The sequence below is a fragment of the Streptopelia decaocto genome (genome assembly GCF_964273445.1).
Source record: "Streptopelia decaocto genome assembly, contig: HAP1_SCAFFOLD_1356, whole genome shotgun sequence".
Lineage (NCBI taxonomy): Eukaryota > Metazoa > Chordata > Aves > Columbiformes > Columbidae > Streptopelia > Streptopelia decaocto.
In genome coordinates, this window is record NW_028117165.1 from 1 (window position 1) to 17,005 (window position 17,005).

At 64.6% G+C, this 17,005-nt stretch overlaps 2 protein-coding genes across 4 annotated transcripts in view; both read right to left on the reverse strand.

Annotated features, from left to right (window-relative positions):
• Window positions 1-1,538: 1,538 nt before the first annotated feature.
• LOC309451848 (low-density lipoprotein receptor-like) lies at window positions 1,539-9,951 on the reverse strand. 3 transcript variants are annotated; one of them, XM_082076545.1, is made up of 12 exons: window positions 9,824-9,951; window positions 8,968-9,087; window positions 8,046-8,165; window positions 6,964-7,263; window positions 5,750-5,875; window positions 5,054-5,176; window positions 3,648-3,770; window positions 3,501-3,563; window positions 3,234-3,455; window positions 2,896-2,958; window positions 2,060-2,217; window positions 1,539-1,909 (listed from the first exon to the last, which is right to left on the reverse strand). In XM_082076545.1, exons 1-12 carry the CDS (start codon window positions 9,888-9,890, stop codon window positions 1,874-1,876), a joined length of 1,521 nt encoding a protein of 506 aa, XP_081932671.1. In that variant the 5' UTR covers window positions 9,891-9,951; the 3' UTR covers window positions 1,539-1,873. The 3 variants fall into 3 exon arrangements, with proteins under 3 accessions (XP_081932671.1, XP_081932670.1, XP_081932672.1); XM_082076546.1 differs by having other exon boundaries at window positions 1,540-1,909; window positions 3,234-3,256; window positions 3,302-3,563; XM_082076544.1 differs by having other exon boundaries at window positions 3,234-3,563.
• Window positions 9,952-10,447: 496 nt separating this feature from the next.
• The window catches only part of SMARCA4 (SWI/SNF related BAF chromatin remodeling complex subunit ATPase 4), a 28,569-nt gene continuing 22,011 nt past the window's right edge, over window positions 10,448-17,005 (reverse strand). Inside the window, 8 exon segments of the mRNA XM_082076543.1 lie at window positions 10,448-10,705; window positions 11,110-11,249; window positions 11,811-11,943; window positions 12,024-12,125; window positions 12,198-12,306; window positions 14,132-14,379; window positions 15,364-15,582; window positions 16,676-16,753. Coding sequence (XP_081932669.1) covers window positions 10,673-10,705; window positions 11,110-11,249; window positions 11,811-11,943; window positions 12,024-12,125; window positions 12,198-12,306; window positions 14,132-14,379; window positions 15,364-15,582; window positions 16,676-16,753 — 1,062 coding nt within the window. The 3' untranslated portion in view covers window positions 10,448-10,672.

A 17,005-nucleotide genomic window follows, 5' to 3' on the forward strand; every position in this document is an offset into this window, starting at 1 on the left:
GAGACCCCTCGGGAACCCCCAAACCCCCCCTGGACTCCCCCGAGCGCTTCACGGCGGGAACGGACCCCGCGGGGGGCGGGGCCACGGGAGGAGCAGCCGGGGGGCGTGTCCGTAGCAGAGGGGGGCGTGGCCTGTAGAGGGAGCGCGGCTCAAGGTGAGGGGGCGTGGTCTGTACCTAAAGGGGCGTGGCCTGTAAACGGGCGGGTGTGTAACGGAGGGGGCGTGGTCTTTGTGTTTCGGGGAGGGCGGGGTTTGGGGAGGGGGCGTGGTCAAGAGAGGGGGCGTGGCCGCGAGCGGAGCCCAAGCGGCGGCAGCACCGGGGGGATATCGGGGGGGCGGGGTCCCGGGGAATGCGGGGCGGGGGGGCTGGGGGAGCCGGAGCCGCTTTCATTGGTTCCACGTGTAGCCGAAGAGGCACCGGAGCGGGGACCCAGGCGTCCGGGAGGGACCCAGGCGTCCGGGCCCCACATACCGTGGGGCTGGGGTAGGAAGGAGGAGCCAGGACACGGGGTGGGGGGGCAATAAATAGGGTGTATTGGGGGGTCCGGGGGGGGGGTCCCGCCCCCGCAAAGGCCACAGTTTGGGGCGGTTTTCACAGTTTTGGTTAAAAAACGAGGCCGGTGGCGGCTGCGCACGCGGGAACAGGCGCCAACAGGCGTCAACAGCCACAGACAGGTGTGTAAGGCCATGGACGGGCACATACAGATGTGCACAGGCGTGTACGGGTGTAGTACACCCGTCTATGGCCACAAACAGGCGTGTACAGGCATGTACAACCATCTACAGACGTGTACAACCGTCTACAGGCGTGTACATACATGTACAACTGTCTACAGGTGTGTACAGGCGTGTACAGACATGTACAACCATCTACAGGCGTGTACAACCATCTACAGGCGTGTACATACGTGTACAGACATGTACAACCGTCTACAGGCGTGTACAACCGTGTACAGGCGTGTACAACCGTTTACAGACATGTACAACCGTCTATAGGCGTGTACAACCATCTACAGGCGTGTACAGACATGTACAACCGTCTACAGGCGTGTACAACCGTGTACAGAAATGTACAACTGTCTACAGGTGTGTACAACCATCTACAGGTGTGTACAAGCGTGTACAGGTATGTACAACCGTCTACAGGCGCGTACAAGCGTGTACAGGCATGTAGAGACGTGTACAGGTGTGGACAGGCATGTACAGGCACATACAGGCGTGTACAGGCGTGTAAAGCCTGTGGCCACATACAGGAGTGTGGAATGGTGAACGGCCACGTACAGGCGTGTACGGGTGTGTACAACAATGTACAGGCGTGTACGGGCACGTACAGGCGTGTCCAGCTGTGTAGAGCCGTGTACAAGCGTGTGCAGCCACGTACAGCCGTGTACAACCACGTACAGCTGTGTACAGGCGTGTACAACCATGTACAGGTGTGTACAACCACGTACAGCCGTGTACAGGTGTGTACAACCATATACAGGCATCTACAACCAAGTACAACCATATACAGGTGTGTACAGCCGGGTACAGGTGTGTACAGCCGGGTACAGCCGTGTACAATCACATATGGCCACATCCAACCACATCCAGCCGCACTTGGTCCTGCAGTTCCAGTGTCACCCCGTGGTGCCGGTGTCACCCGGTGGTTGCGGTTCCGGTGTCACCCGGTGGTTCCAGTGTCACCCGGGGGTTGCGGTTCCGGTGTCACCCGGTGGTGCCGGTGTCACCCGGGGGTTGCGGTTCCAGTGTCAGCCGGTGGTTCCGGTGTCAGCCGGTGGTTCTGGTTCCGGTGTCACCCGCTGGTCAGGGTGTCCCCGGTCGCTCCCGTTGTTGGGGGGGCCGGTTATGGGGCGCTGCCCCGCTCTGCCCCTCAGGCCGCGTTGTCGTCCGGGTTCAGGGGCTGGCGCTGGGGGGCGCAGGGTTGGGGGTCAGACCCACATCTGCCCCCCCAGTTCGCTGTGGGGCCGTTGAACCCCCTGTGCCCCTCCATGGGGGTCCTGCCCCCCCCCGTGCCCCCCGCTCACCGTGGGGTCCCTGCCCCCCATCCCCCGCTCACCGTGGGGCAGGGGGAGCCCCCCCGCGCGCCCCCCAGCGGCTCCTCGTCCTCGCGCTCTTTCCGGAACACGGGGTTGTGGAAGCTGATGCTGTTGGTGCCGCGGCGGCGCCAGCTCTGCCGGAGCCCCCGGGCGCCCGCGAACGCCAGCGCCAGCAGCCCTGAGACCAACCGGCACCCGCGTCAGCACCGCGGGACCCCAATGGGACCCAATGGGACCCCCATGGGACCCCAGAGCGGGACCCCTCAATGGGACCCCAAACCGGGACCCCTCAATGGGATCACAGAGAGGGACCCCCGCAATGGGACCCCAAACCGGGACCCCCCATGGGACCCCAATGGGACCACAGAGAGGGACCCCCGCAATGGGACCCCAAACCGGGACCCCCCATGGGACCCCAATGGGACCACAAGGAGGGACCCCCCATGGGACCCCAAACTGGGACCCCCCCATGGGACCCCAATGGGACCCCCCCCATGGGACCCCAATGGGACCACAGAGTGACCCCCCATGTGACCCCAAACTGGGACCCCTCAATGGGACCCCAATGGGACCCCCCCATGGAACCCCCCCCATTGGACCACAGAGAGGGACCCCCCCATGGGACCCAATGGGACCCCAAACCAGGACCCCCCCATGGGACCCCAATGGGACTGGGACCCCTCAATGGGACCCCAAACTGGGACCCCAATGGGACCCCCCATGGGACCCCCAGAGCGGGACCCCAAACCAGGCCCCCCACAATGGGACCCCAACTCCATGCCCCCAGGTTTGGGCCCCCCCCATTCAGACCGTTCTCCCCCCATTCCCGCCCCCCCGTTCCGAGCCCCCGACTCACCCAGGGGCAGCAGAACGGCCAGCAGCGCGGAGCCCGGCCGGGCCCCCCCCGGCCCCACGGCGCCTGCGAGAGGGGGGGTCAGAGTGGGGGGCGGGGGGGGGGATGGGGGGCGGGGTGGGGGGGGGTGTGATGGGGGGCTGGGATGGAGGGGGGCTGGGGGGGTGGGGGGGGGTGTGATGGGGGGCTGGGGCGGGATATGGGGCGGGATGGGAGTGGGATGGGGGGGGGATGGGGGGCTGGATGTGGGGCTGCGATGGGGAGTGGGATGGGGGCGGGATGGGGGGGCGGGATGGGGGTGGGATGGGGGGCGGGATGGGGGTGGGATGTGGGGCTGGTACCTGTTGTGGTGTTGCTGGAGGCTTTACTGGTGATACTGGTGATACTGGTGTTACTGGTGATACTGGTGTTACTGGTGATACTGGTGTTACTGGTGATACTGGTCACGCTGGTGTCCCTGGGGCTGCTGGTGTTGGTGGTGGCACCGGTGACGGTGGAGTTACTGGTTATACTGGTGTCACTGGTGTCACTGGTGTCACTGGTGTCACTGGTGTCACCGGTGCTGATGCTGGTGTCACTGATTATACTGGAGCTACTGGAGTTACTGGTGATACTGGAGTTACTGGAGTTACTGGTGATACCGGGAGCTGCATCTGTTGGGTCTGAAGCGTCTGCGGGGGGAGAGCGAGGGGGTTGGGGGGGAATTTGGGGTGGGGGGGGCCCTGGGGTCCCACTGGGGTCGGGGGGGGTCTCACCCTCGCACGTCCGTCCGTCCGTCCGCAGGCGCGTCCCCGGGGGGCACAGACACTGGTGGCCCAGGGGCAGGTCCCGGCAGCCGTGGGAGCAGCCGCCCCCCCCCACCAGGCACTCGTTGAGCCCTGCGGGGGGACAGCGACCCCGTGACCCCGGGACCCCCATGACCCCCATGACCCTGTGACCCCTGGGGAGAGACAGGTGACACTGGTGACCCTGTGACCCCATGAGGGGGGGCTCATGGGGGCATTTAGGGGCCTGGGGGGGTCCCACCGCTGTGGCATTGGGGGGGGTCTCACCACTGTGGCATTTTGGGGGGGGGGGCCCACTGCTGTGTCATTGGGGGAGTCTCATCACTGTGTTATTTTGAGGGGGGTCCCACCACTGTGTCATTGGGGGGGGTCTCCCCGCTGTGTCATGGGGGGTCTCCCCGCTGTGTTATTTTGGGGGGGGTCTCCCCGCTCTGTCATTCTGGGGGGTCTCCATGCTCTGTCATTCTGGGGGGTCCCACCACTGTGTCATTTTGGGGGGGCTCTCCCCGCTGGGTCATTCTGGGGGGGTCTCCCCGCTGTGTTATTTTGGGGGGGCTCTCCCCACTGTGTCACTGGGGGTCTCCATGCTCTGTCATTCTGGGGGGTCTCCCCGCTGTGTTATTTTGGGGGGGGGTCTCCCCGCTGTGTCATTCTGGGGGGGTCTCCATGCTCCGTCATTCTGGGGGGGTCTCCCCACTGTGTCATTCTGGGGGGGGTCTCATGGGGGCATTTAGGGGCCTGGGGGGGTCTCCCTGCTGTGTCACTCTGGGGGGTCTCCCTGCTGTGTCATGGGGGGGGTCCCACCACTGTGTTATTTTGGGGGGGGTCCCACCACTGTGTTATTTTGGGGGGTCTCCCCGCTGTGTTATTTTGGGGGGGCTCCACGCCCTGTTATTTTGGGGGGCTCCACGCCCTGTCATCCGGGGCTCTCCCCGCTGTGTCATTGGGGGGGTCTCCCCGCTGTGTTATTTTGGGGGGGCTCCATGCCCTGTTATTTTGGGGGGGCTCCACACCCTGTTATTTTGGGGGGCTCTCCCCGCTGTGTTATTTTGGGGGGTCTCCCCGCTGTGTTATTTTGGGGGGGCTCCACGCCCTGTTATCCGGGGCTCTCCCCGCTGTGTCATTCCGGGGGGGCTCTCCCTGCTGTGTCATTCCGGGGGGGTCTCCCCGCTGTGTTATTTTGGGGGGCTCCACGCCCTGTTATTTTGGGGGGGCTCCACGCCCTGTCATCCGGGGCTCTCCCCGCTGTGTCATTCCGGGGGGGTCTCCCCGCTGTGTCATTGGGGGGCTCTCCCCGCTGTGTTATTTTGGGGGGCTCTCCCCACTGTGTCATTCCGGGGGGGCTCCCCGCTGTGTCATTCCGGGGGGGCTCTCACCGCAGTCCTTGAGCGGCTCGTCCGACCAGTCCCGGCAGTGGCGCCGCCGGTCGCACACGCGGCTCATGGGGACGCACTCGCCCGAGCGGCACCGGAACCACGCGGGGCCCAAGCACGGGGGGGCTGGGGGCGCACGGGGGGGTCAGCACCCCATGGAACCCCCCCCGGGACATCCCTGGGACCCCCAGAACCCCCCTGAACCACCCAGGACCCCCTGGAACCCCCCGGGACCCCCTGGAATCACCTGGAACCCCCAAAACCCCCCAGGACACCCCGGGACACCCCCCAGGACACCCCAAGGAACCCCCAGGACCCCCCCCCAGGACCCCTTTACACTCACCCGACCTCATTGGAGCCCCCCCTGGGACCCCCCAGAACCCCCGGAACCCCCCAGGAACCCCCAAGACCCCCCCAGGAACCCCCTAGGAACCCCTGGAGTCACCTGGAACCCCCAAAACCCCCAGGAACCCTCCCAGGAACCCCCAAGACCACTCGGGACCCCCCAGAACCGCCTGGGACCCCCCCAGGAACCCCCCGGGACCCCCTGGACCCCTTTGCGCTCACTCATACCCAGGGGACACCCGACCTCATCGGAGCCCCTTGGGACTCCCCTGGACCCCCAAGACCCCCCAGGACCCCCCAGGACCCCCCAAGACCCCCCGGGACCCCCCGGCCCCCCCGGCCCCCCGCCCTCACCCTGGGGGCAGGCGTCCTCGTCGGCGCCGTCGGCGCAGTCCGCGTGGCCGTCGCAGCGCCGCGGCCCCGGGACGCAGCGCCCGTCGCGGCACCGGAACCCGCCGGGGGGGCACGGGGGGGGCGCGGCTGCGCGGGGGACACGGGGGGTCGGGGGGGGGGCCTCGTGGACCCCCCGTGTCCCCCCATGTCCCTCTATGACCTCCCTGAGCCCCTCAGTGCCCCCCCGAGCTCCCCTGGACCCCAATGCCACCCCCAGAGCCCCCAGTGCCCCCCCAAACCACCCCCCAGACCCCCCAAACCACCCCCCAGAGCCCCCAGGACCCCCAAAACATCCCCCAAGAGTACCCAGTGCCCCCCAGACTCCCCAACATCCCCCAGGACCCTCAAACCATCCCAAGACCCCCCAGACCTCCCAGTGTCCCCCAGGACCCCCAAACCACGCCCAGACCCCCCAGGACACCCAAACCACCCCCCAGAGCCCCCAGTGCCCCTCAGGACCCCCAAACCACCCCAAGATCCCCCAACATCCCCCAGGACCACAAAACCACCCCCAGAGCCCCCCAGGACCCCCAGACCCCCCGGAGCCCCCAAACCACCCCCCAGAGCCCCAGTTCCCCCCAAACTCCCCAACACACCCCAGGACCCTCGAACCATCCCAAGACCCCCCAACTTCCCCAAAACACCCCCAGACCCCCCAGGACCCCAAAACCACCCCCCAGACCCCCCAGTGCCCCCAAACCGCCCCAAGACCACCCAACAGCCCCCAGACCCCCCAGGACCCCAAAACCATCCCCCAGAGCCCCCAGAGACCCCCAGGACCTGCAAACCACCCCCCAGGACCCCCAGCACCCCCCAGAGCCCCCAAACCACCCCCGGAGCCCCCAAACCACCCCCAGACCACCCCCCAGACCTCCCAGTGGCCCCCAGTGCCCCCCAGGACCCCCAAACCACCCCCAGACTCCCCAACATCCCCCAGACCCCCCAGGACCTCAAAAACACCCCCCAGACCCCCCAACACCCTCCAGATTCCCCAGTGCCCCCCAGGACCCCAAGACCACCCCCAGAGCCCCAGTTCCCCCCCAGAGCCCCCCCAAACCACCCCCAGACCCCCCAACAGCCCCCAGTGCCCCCCAGACCCCCCAAACCACCCCCCCAGAGCCCCCCAGCCCACCCCCCAGCCCCCCCAAACCACCCCCAGCCCCCCCCCGCGGTACCGCAGCCGTGCTCGTCGGAGCCGTCGGCGCAGTCGGCGGAGCCGTCGCAGCGCCAGCGCCCGTGGACGCACTCGCCGGAGCCGCAGGGGAACTGCAGGGGGGGGCAGCGGCGGGGGGGGCGCGGGGGGGTCCCCGGGGGGGTCCCCGCTGTCGGCCCCCCCGTCCCGCCGCAGGCCGGCGGCCGCTCGTCGGCGCCGTCGGGGCAGTCGGGGTCCCCGTCGCACAGGAACGCGGGCGCCACGCAGCCCCCGGCGCCGCCGGGGCCGCACGGGACCAGGTCACCGGGGCAGCTCCGGGGGGCTGGGGGGGGAGGGGGGGGATGTGGGGACACGCCGGTGGCCCCAATGGCCCCCTGTCCCCACAATGGCCCCCCGTCCCCCCACAATGGCCCCCATCTCCCTCCAATGTCCCCCTGTCTACCCACAGTGTCCCCATGTCCCCACAATGTCCCCCTGTCCCCCCAATGGCCCCACATTCCCCCACAATGGCCCCCTGTCTACCCACAATGTCCTCCTCAACAACCCCATGTCCCCCAATGTCCCCCTGTCCCCTCAAAATCCCCCTGTCCCCCCACAATGTCTCCCTGGCCCCCCACAATGTCCCCCTGGCCCCCCACAATGTCCCCCCACAATGTCCCCCTGTCTACCCACAGTGTCCCCATGTGCCCCCAATGTCCCCCCAGCCCCCCAAATCCCCACATTCCCCCCAATATCCCCCTGTCCCCCCCAACATCCCCACGTTCCCCCCAATGTCCCCCTGTCCTCCCCGCAATGTCCCCACATCCCCCTGTCCCCCCCCAACATCCCCACGTCCCCCAATGTCCCCCTGTCCTCCCCAATGTCCCCCTGTCCTCCCCAATGGCCCCAAAGTCCCCTTCAATGTCCCCCTGTACCCCAAATGTTCCCAAGTCCCAACGTCCCCCCGTCCCTCACGATGTCCCCCAAAGTCCCCATGTCCCCCCCTGTCCCCACTCACGGCAGCCAGTCTCGTTGGACCCGTCCCATGTCCCCCGTCCCCCCCATGTCCCCAGTGTCCCCCATTGTCCCCCAATGTCCCCCAACGTCCCCAGTGTCCCCACTCACGGCAGCCGCTCTCGTCGGCCCCGTCCTCGCAGTCCCGGTGCCCGTCGCAGCGCCAGGAGCCGGGGACACAGCGGCCGAGGCCACCGCAGCGGAACTGGGACGGGGAGCACGACAGGGACCCTGGGGACACACGGGACATGGGGACATCGTGGGGACATGGGGACACACGGGACATGGGGACCCTGGGGGGACACGGGGACCCTGGGGACACACGGGACATGGGGACATCGTGGGGACATGGGGACACACGGGACATGGGGACCCTGGGGGGACACGGGGACCCTGGGGACACACGGGACATGGGGACCCTGGGGGGACACGGGGACCCTGGGGGGACACGGGGACCCTGGGGACATCGTGGGGACATGGGGACACCACGGGACATGGGGACCCTGGGGGGACACGGGACAGGGGACCTTGGGGGGACATGGGGACCCTGGGGGGACATGGAGACCCTGGGGGGACACGGGACAGGGGACCTTGGGGGGACATGGGGACCCTGGGGGGACACGGGACATGGGGACATCGTGGGGACATGGGGACACACGGGACATGGGGACCTTGGGGGGACCCTGGGGGGACACGGGACATGGGGACCTTGGGGGGACCCTGGGGACACACGGGACATGGGGACCTTGGGGGGACACGGGGACCCTGGGGACACCACGGGACATGGGGACGTTGTGGGGACACGGGGACCATGGGGACAGGAGGACATTGTGGGGACAGGGGGACACTGTGGGGCTGGGATATGGGGACACAGACATTGTGGGGACATGGGGACAGGGACCGGGGGATGTTGTGGGGACACTGGAGGGGAACAGGGGGACATCGTGGGGACAGGGGGACATCGTGGGGACAGGGGGACATCGTGGGGACAGGGGGACACTGTGGGACATCTCGGGGTGACGGGGACACTCACGACAGGTCTCGGGGGTCTCGTCGTCCCCCTCCGGACACTCGGGGCGCCCGTCACAGACCCAGGAGTTGGGGACACACGACCCGTCCCCACAGACGAACTGCCCGGGGGGACAGGGGACACCTGGGACAGGGACCCCGAAAACGGACTGAGCCCCAAAACTGAGCCTGAGCCCCCAAAACAACCGCCCCCCATCGCCCCCCAGACACAAAACCCCCAACGTTCGGGGTTCGGTCCCGGGGGTCACTCAGTCCAAGGATCGGGCCCCTCCTGGGGGGGTTTCCCGGGGGGTTCAGCCCCAGGATCGGGCCCCGTCCGCAGGATCGGGCCCCCGCGGGTGTGGCGGGACCGCACCCTCCCTGGCGCGCCGCGTTCCCATTGGCTCCCGCAGCGCGTCCCCGCCCGGTGGTCAGTCCGCGCCTCCGCCAATCAGAATCGCGTCCGCCGCGGGGGCGGAGCGCGGAGAGCGCGGCGATTGGTCCCTTCTCAGAGGCCAGAGGGCGGGGTCTCGCCGGAGCGCGGCGGTGATTGGCCCGTTTCAGCGCGCGGGGGCGGGGCCGCGCAGCAGCGTGGCCGCGATGGCGGCGGCGGGAGCGGAGCGTGCGGGGGAAGGAGCGGGAAGCGCCGCCGCCCGGAGCCCCGGGAGCGGAGCCGAGGGGCCGCGCCGCCGCGGGAGCGGACGGGAGCGCGGCTGGGGGGGCAGGGCCCGGTCTGGGGCACCGGACGCCGCTTTGGGGCGGGGCAGCTCCCGGCTCTGGGGGGAAATGCCGCTCTGGGGGGGTCCAGCGCCGGTTTGGGCAGCGGAGCCGGGTGGGGGGCAGGTCCGCCCCGGTTCCCCCCCGTTCCCGCTCCCCCTCACCTGCTCCGGGTGCCGCCGTCGCTCCCGCCAGCAGCAGCAGCAGCGCCGCGGCCGCTCCCGCTTCCATCGCGCTCCGCTCGGCGGCTCCGGCCCCTCCGGCCCGGCCGCGGTTCCCGGGGCGGCCGCATTTGAACGGCCGGGGGCGTGGTTTGAGAGGGGGGCGTGGCCTCGCGGGGCGTAGCCAATCGCGGGCAGGAGGTTAGTGATGGGCGTGGTTTTATGAGGGGGCGCGGCTTATCGGGGCGTAGCCTACCGCAGGCATGAGTTAGCGAGGGGCGTGGCTTAGCGGCGGTGCAGCCAATCGCGGGCGTGAGTTAAGGAGGGGCGTGGCTTATCGAGGGCGTGGGCGCCGCGCACCTGAATTAACGAGGGGCGCAGGTTTAAGGGATGGGCGTGGCTTAGCATGGGCTTACCCCAAAGCGGCGAAGGGCGTGGCTTCGTGGGGGCGTGGCTCCGCGGGGGCGTGGCTTAGGTGGAGTGATCCCCGGGGCGGCGCGTTTCGCGGGTTTTTAACCCATTCGGCGCTGAATTGACGCCGGTTTTTCCCGGGATTTGCGCCCCCCCCACACCCGGTGACCCCCGCCAAACCCCCCCCCCGGCGCACAGAGACCCCCCCGCTCTGGTGGGTTTAATTTATTGATCGGTTCGAAATCCAGTGACATCGACAGCGGCACCGGCACCGCGGGGGGTCCGGGGGGAACCGGAGGAACCGGAGGAAGAAGCGGCGCCGGAGCGGCGGCAGCGGAGCCGGCGCCGCGGGCCGGGCCGGGTCCCGGTCTATAAATAGCAGGAGGCTGATCCGGGGCGGGGGGCACTGGGACCCCGGGGGGCACGCGGGGTCACGCGGGGTCAATCGTCCTCGGTGCCGCTGCCGGAGCGATCCTGGGGGGAGGGGGGAGACGGGGGTTGGGGGTGGGGCTTGGGGGGCAGGGGGTAGTTTGGGGGGGTTGTGGGGCAGAAGGTGGATGTGGGGCAGGGGGAGGGAAACTGGCAGGTCTGGGGCAGGATGGGGCAGGATATGGGGCAGGATATGGGGCAGTTAGGGGGTGGCTGTGGGGCGGGATGGGGGCAGTTGTGAGATGGATCTGGGACAGTTATGGGGCAGTTATGGGGCAGGATGGGGGGCAGTTGTGTGGCAGGTCTGGGGCAGGATGCGGGACAGTTATGGGGCAGGATGGGGGGCAGTTATGGCACAGGCTGTGGGGCAGTTATGGTGCAGGATGGGGGGCGGTTATGGGTCAGTTATGGGGCAGTGTGGGGCAGTGAGTTGGGGGGCAGCCCCTCACCTCGTCCTGCTCGTCGTCGCTGTCGTCGTCGCTCACCACGGGTTTGGCGCGGGAGCCGCGGCCCGGGCGCCGCCGGCCCTTGAGCCGCTCGGGCGCCTTGTCCTTGCGGCCCAGCTTGATCTTCACCTTGACCGAGCGCGCTGGGGGCACCAGGTCACCGGGTCACAGCTGCTCCCCCCTCCTGTGCTGCCCCACAACTGCCTCCTGTACCCCAAGTGACCCCCAATTCCTGCCCCATGGGAACCCCACAACTGCCCCCACCCCCCAAGTCCTGCCCCACAACCACCTGCCCCACAACCGTCCCTTTCTCCCCAAGTCCTGCCCCACAACTGCCTCCTGCCCCCCAAGTGACCCCCAAATCCTGCCCTATGGGAACCCCACAGTTGCCCCCTACCCCCCAAATCCTGCCCTACATCCATCCCTTGCTCCCCAAATCCTGCCCCACAACTGCCTCCTGCCCCCCAAGTGACCCCCAATTCCTGCCCCATGGGAACCCCACAGTTGCCCCATATCCCCCAAATCCTGCCCCCCAACTGCCTCCTGCCCCCCAAGTGCCCCCCAAGTCCTACCCCAAAGCTGCTCCTGGCCCCCAAAGCCCAAGTCCCCCACGCCCGCCCTCAAATCCTGTCGCCCGCTCCCCAAATCCTTCCCCCACGTCCTGCCCCCCAAGTCGTGCCCCCCACGTCCCGCCCCACACTGACCCTCGGCCTCGGACCCGTCCTCCTCGGGCTCCTCCTCCTCCTCGCTCTCCTCCCCCTCGCTCTCCTCCTCCTTCTCCATCTTCTGCCGCACGCTGGTGAACACCGACTGCAGCACGATGGAGTCCTCGTAGATCTGGGGGGGCGGGGTGACACTGGGGACACTGGGGACACTGGGGGACACTGGGGGACGTTGGGGACGCTTTGGGGACGCACCAGCGAGCCCTCCAGGTTGAAGGTCTGCGCGTTCTGGCACAGCAGCATCACGTCCTTCTCCAGGTCGTTGAGGCTGCGGTACTTGTGGTTGCGGATGCGCTCCTGGGGGACAACGCGGTGCCGGTGAGGTGACAACGGGGGGACACCGCGGGGACGTTGTTTTGGGGGGGTTACCTTGATCTTCTTGAAGTCGACGGGTTTGCGGATGAGCTCGTAGTACTCGGGCAGCTCCTTGCGCGAGGGCAGCTGGATGAAAACCTCGCTGAGCTGGCGGCCGCTGCTGCTGCAGGGACAGCGGGGGCGTCACCGGGGACAGCGGGGACAGCGGGGACGTCACACCGGGGACAGCGGGGGCGTCACCGGGGACAGCGGGGACAGCGGGGGCGTCACCGGGGACACCGGGCACAGCGGGGACGCAGCCCCACACACCCCCCGGGGGGGGTTTGGGGGTTAAACTCCCATTTTTCCCCGTGAAAAGCAGCAAAATCCACAGTGGGAACAGCACAGAGATTGGCCCCAAGTGTGGTGACACCAGGGACCCTCGAGCGCCTCGTTAAGTGATTCCTTGTTAATTAATTAGCGCTCGGTCCCTTGACATTGGCCCCAAGTGTGGTGACATGAGGGACACTCGAGCGCCTCGTTAAGTGATTCCTCGTTAATTAATTACCACTCGGTCCCTTGAGATTGGCCCCAAGCGGACAATTGTCACGTTGTCCCCAAGTGACACACGAACAACCGTCGTGGTCACTCGGCTGCCACCAGGACCAGACTTGGTGGCCCAGCTAATTCCAGCACCTCGCTAATTAATTCCTCATTAATTAATTAATTGGCTTGACAAATCTACCAGCCCGACATGCGCTCAGTCCCTCAGGTTGTCCCCAGGCAGCTGGTGACACACGGGACCCACCAATGGCCATTGCGGGGACATCTGCGGCCACCACAACCTCGGATGGTGACCCAACCAGTTCCCCATTAATTAACCATCCAGAACCCACCCATGTCCCTTTGTCTCCGTGTCCCATTGTCCCCACCATCCTTGGACTTGATGACTTCATATTGTCCCCAAGTGACACACGGGACCCAACAATGGCCACCAGAACCTCGGTTGGTGACCCAACCAATTCCCCATTAATTAACCATCCGGAACCCACCCATGTCCCATTGTCCCTTTGTCCCCATTGTCCCCACCATCCTTGGACTTGATGACTTCACATTGTCCCCAAGTGACACACGGGACCCACCAATGGCCACCACAACCTCGGTTGGTGACCCAACCAATTCCCATTGATTAACCATCTGGAACCTCCCCCAGTGTCCCTTTGTCCCCATGTCCCTTTGTCCCCATTGTTCCCACCATCCTTGGACTTGATGACTTCAGATCGTCCCCAAGTGACACACAGGACCCACCAACAGCCACCGTGGTCACTTGGCCACCACAACCTTGGCTGGTGACCCAACCAGTTCCCCATTGATTAACCATCTGGAACCCCCCCACCGGTGTCCCTTTGTCCCCATATCCCTTTGTCCCCGTTTCCCTCTGTCCCCACCATCCTTGTACTTGATGACTTCAGATTGTCCCCAAGTGACACACGGGACCCACCAATGGCCACCAGAACCTCGGTTGGTGACCCAACCAATTCCCCATCAATTAACCATCTGGAACCCCCCCGGTGTCCTATTGTCCCCGTGTCCCTTTGTCCCCGTGTCCCTCTGTCCCCACCATCCTTGTACTTGATGACTTCACATTGTCCCCAAGTGACACATGGGACCCACCAATGGCCACCAGAACCTCGGTTGGTGACCCAACCAATTATTACCCATTAATTAACCATCTGGAACCTCCCCCCCCCCCCCCCGGTGTCCCTTTGTCCCCGTGTCCCTTTGTCCCCATTGTCCCCACCATCCTTGTACTTGATGACTTCAGATTGTCCCCAAGTGACATATGTGACCCCCCAACCACTGTGGTCACTTGGTGGCCACCACAACCTCACCCAACCAATTATTCCCCATTAATTAACCATCCAGAACCCACCCATGTCCCTTTGTCTCTGTGTCCCCCCGTCCCCGTGTCCCCCTGTCCCCCTGTCCCGCTGTCCCCGTGTCCCCACCTGTCCTTGTACTTGATGACGGCGTCCACGATCTTCCTCATGCGGCGGGTGAGGGGGGGCGGGTTGGGCGCCAGCTTCTCGGCGGGGGGGCGCCCGCGCTTCTTCTGCCGCTTGGGGTCGTCGTCGCGGTCGCGGGGCCGGGGGGGCGGCGCCGCGGGGGCCCCGTCGCCCTCGCGCTTGCGCTTGCGCGAGGATTTCTTCTGGCGCACCTCCTCCTCGATCTCCTCCAGCGTCCCCTCCTCGATGGCCTGCGGGCGTTCGTTAGCGCTAATTAGCCACTAACGAGGGTGTGGGGGCACCGACTGGGGGGGGTTCAGTGGGGTTGTGTCCCCCAATGTCACAGGGACACGGTTTGGGGGCAGTTCATGCAGTGGAGGGTCCACAGGGACAGTTTTGGGGTGGCCAAAAACGTCCCTCGTTAACGGGGGACAAACGAGGTGTTAATCACAATTAATTAAGCGGTTTACTCAGGGTTGTGTCCCCAAATGTCACCAGGGACATGGACGCGTTTTGGGGCAGAATCCCCACATTTTGGAGCAGAACCCCCACGATTTGGGGCTGAAACCCCTAAATATTGGGGCAAAATCCCCACGTTTTGTGTCAGAATACTGAAATTTTGGGTCAAAATCCTCACATTTCGGGGCTAAATCCCCACACTTCGTGGTGGAATCCTGAAGTTTTGTGGCAAAAGCTCCAAATTTGGGGGCAGAACCCCTCCATTTTGTGTCGTAACCCCCCTTTTGTGTCAGAACCCCCATTTTGGGGCAGAACCCCCCCTATTTTTTGGCAGAAATCCCCCATTTTGTGTCAGAACCCCCCATTTGTGTCGCAATCCCCCATTTTGTGTTGCAACCCCCCATTTTGTGGCAGAAATCCCCCCATTTTGTGTCGTAACCCCCCATCATTTTGTGTCATAACCCCCATTTGTGTCGCAATCCCCATTTTGTGTCATAACACCCCATTTTGTGTTGTAACCCTCCATCATTTTGTGTCGTAACCCCCATTTTATGCCGTAACCCCCATTTTGCGTCATAACCCCCCATTTTGTGTCGCAACCCCCCATTTTCTGTCCTAACCCCCCATCATTTTGTGTCCTAACCCCCCATTTTGTGTCATAACCCCCATTTTGCATCCCAACCCCCCATTTTGCGTCCTAACCCCCCATTTTGTGCCTTACCCCCCATTTTGTGCCCTACCCCCCATTTTGTGCCCTAACCCCCCGTCCCCGGCACCTTGAGCCACTGCTTCTCGGTGAGCGAGTCGCTGTAATCCACCTCCTTGCGGTGGCGCGAGCCGCGGCCGAACATCTTCTCCTCCTCCTCCTCGCAGGTGAGCCGCTCCACCTCGGCGTCGTCCTTGATGATCCAGGCGGGCAGCTCGTCCTCCTCCATCAGCCGCGGCTTGCGCTTGGGGTTCCGCGCCTCTTCGCGCCGCCGGTCCAGGTCCATGCGCTGCGCAAACGCTCGTTAGCGCGGCAAATTAACGGGGCTTTAACGTGGGGAGAGCGGTGGATGGCGGGGGGGGGTGCCCGAGACGTTCTGAGGGGTTTTGGGGGGGTTTGTGGAGGAGAAAAAGGGGGGTGTTGCGGAGCGGCGCCTCCGGGGGTAAAATGGCGCCAAAATCACCTCAGGGCTCAAAATGGCGCTAAAATCACCTCGAAACACAAGATGGTGGCACCGGAATCACCTCAAGGCTCAACATGGTGCTAAAATCACCTCAAAGCACAAGATGGCGGCACCAGAATCACCTCAGGGCTCAAAATGGCGATAAAATCACCTCAGGGCTCAAAATGGCACTAAAATCACCTTGAAAAACAAGACGGCGGCACTGGAATCACCTCAGGGCTCAAAATGGTGCTAAAATCACCTCAAAGCACAAAATGGCGGCACCGGAATCACCTCAGGGCTCAAAATGGCGATAAAATCACCTCAGGGCTCAAAATGGCGCTAAAATCACCTCGAAACACAAGATGGCGGCACCGGAATCACCTCAGGGCTTGAAATGGCGATAAAATCACCTCAGAACACAAGATGGCGGCACCGGAATCACCTCAAGGCTCAAAATAGCGCCAAGGGCACAACAATCACCTCAAAACACAAAATGGTGGCCAGAGGGGTATCAAAAATCACCTCGAAACACAAAATGGCGCTAAAATCACCTCAAAGCACAAGATGGCGGCACCAGAATCACCTCAGGGCTCGGAATGGCGATAAAATCACCTCAGAACACAAAATGGTGGCCGGACAGGCAACAAAAATCACCTCGAAACACAAAATGGTGCTAAAATCACCTCAAAGCACAAAATGTTGGCACCAGAATCACCTCAGGGCTCAAAATGGCGCCAGGGGCACAAAAATCACCTCAAAACACAAAACAGTTGCCAAACTGGTGCTTTTTGCAGTGGGAAAACGGCTCTTTTGGGCAGGAAAACAGTGTTTTTTTGGGTGGGAAAGCGGCGTTTTTGGGGGCTGTGAAACAGCTGGTTTTGGGTGGGGAAATGGCGCTTTTTTGGGGTGTAAAAAGGTGGTTTTGGGTGCCGCTCACCATGAAGAGGTCGAACTCCTCCTCGTGCCGCGCGATCATCTGGTTCACGGTCTCATCGTCGGGAACCTCGTCCTCCTCCTGCCGATTTTAACAAAAAAGATCATTAAAACTCACAAAACGGCATCAAAATCACCTCAAAACGGCACCAAAATCACCTCAAAACAGCATTATCAATCATTTTGCCTTTTAACCCCCACGTCCCCTCAGTTTTGAGGACATGGAGCAACTATTTCAACTGTTGACTCCCTCACACCCTCGGCCCTGAGGCCGCGGAGACATTTTTTGGCTTTTTAGCCCCAATTATTTGGATTTTAGCCCCATTTATTTGGA

Bases quoted from the DNA above. Each gene is read 5' to 3' on its own strand.
- LOC309451848 (XM_082076544.1), bottom strand. From the start codon at position 9,890: ATGGAAGCGGGAGCGGCCGCGGCGCTGCTGCTGCTGCTGGCGGGAGCG. The intron at 8,166-8,967 runs GTGAGTGTCCCC...GTGTGTCCCCAG, and splicing joins CGAGACCCCCGAGACCTGTC to GGTCCCTGTCGTGCTCCCCG. The intron at 1,910-2,059 runs GTGAGCGGGGGA...TGCGCCCCCCAG, and splicing joins GGGGCTCCCCCTGCCCCACG to CGCCAGCCCCTGAACCCGGA.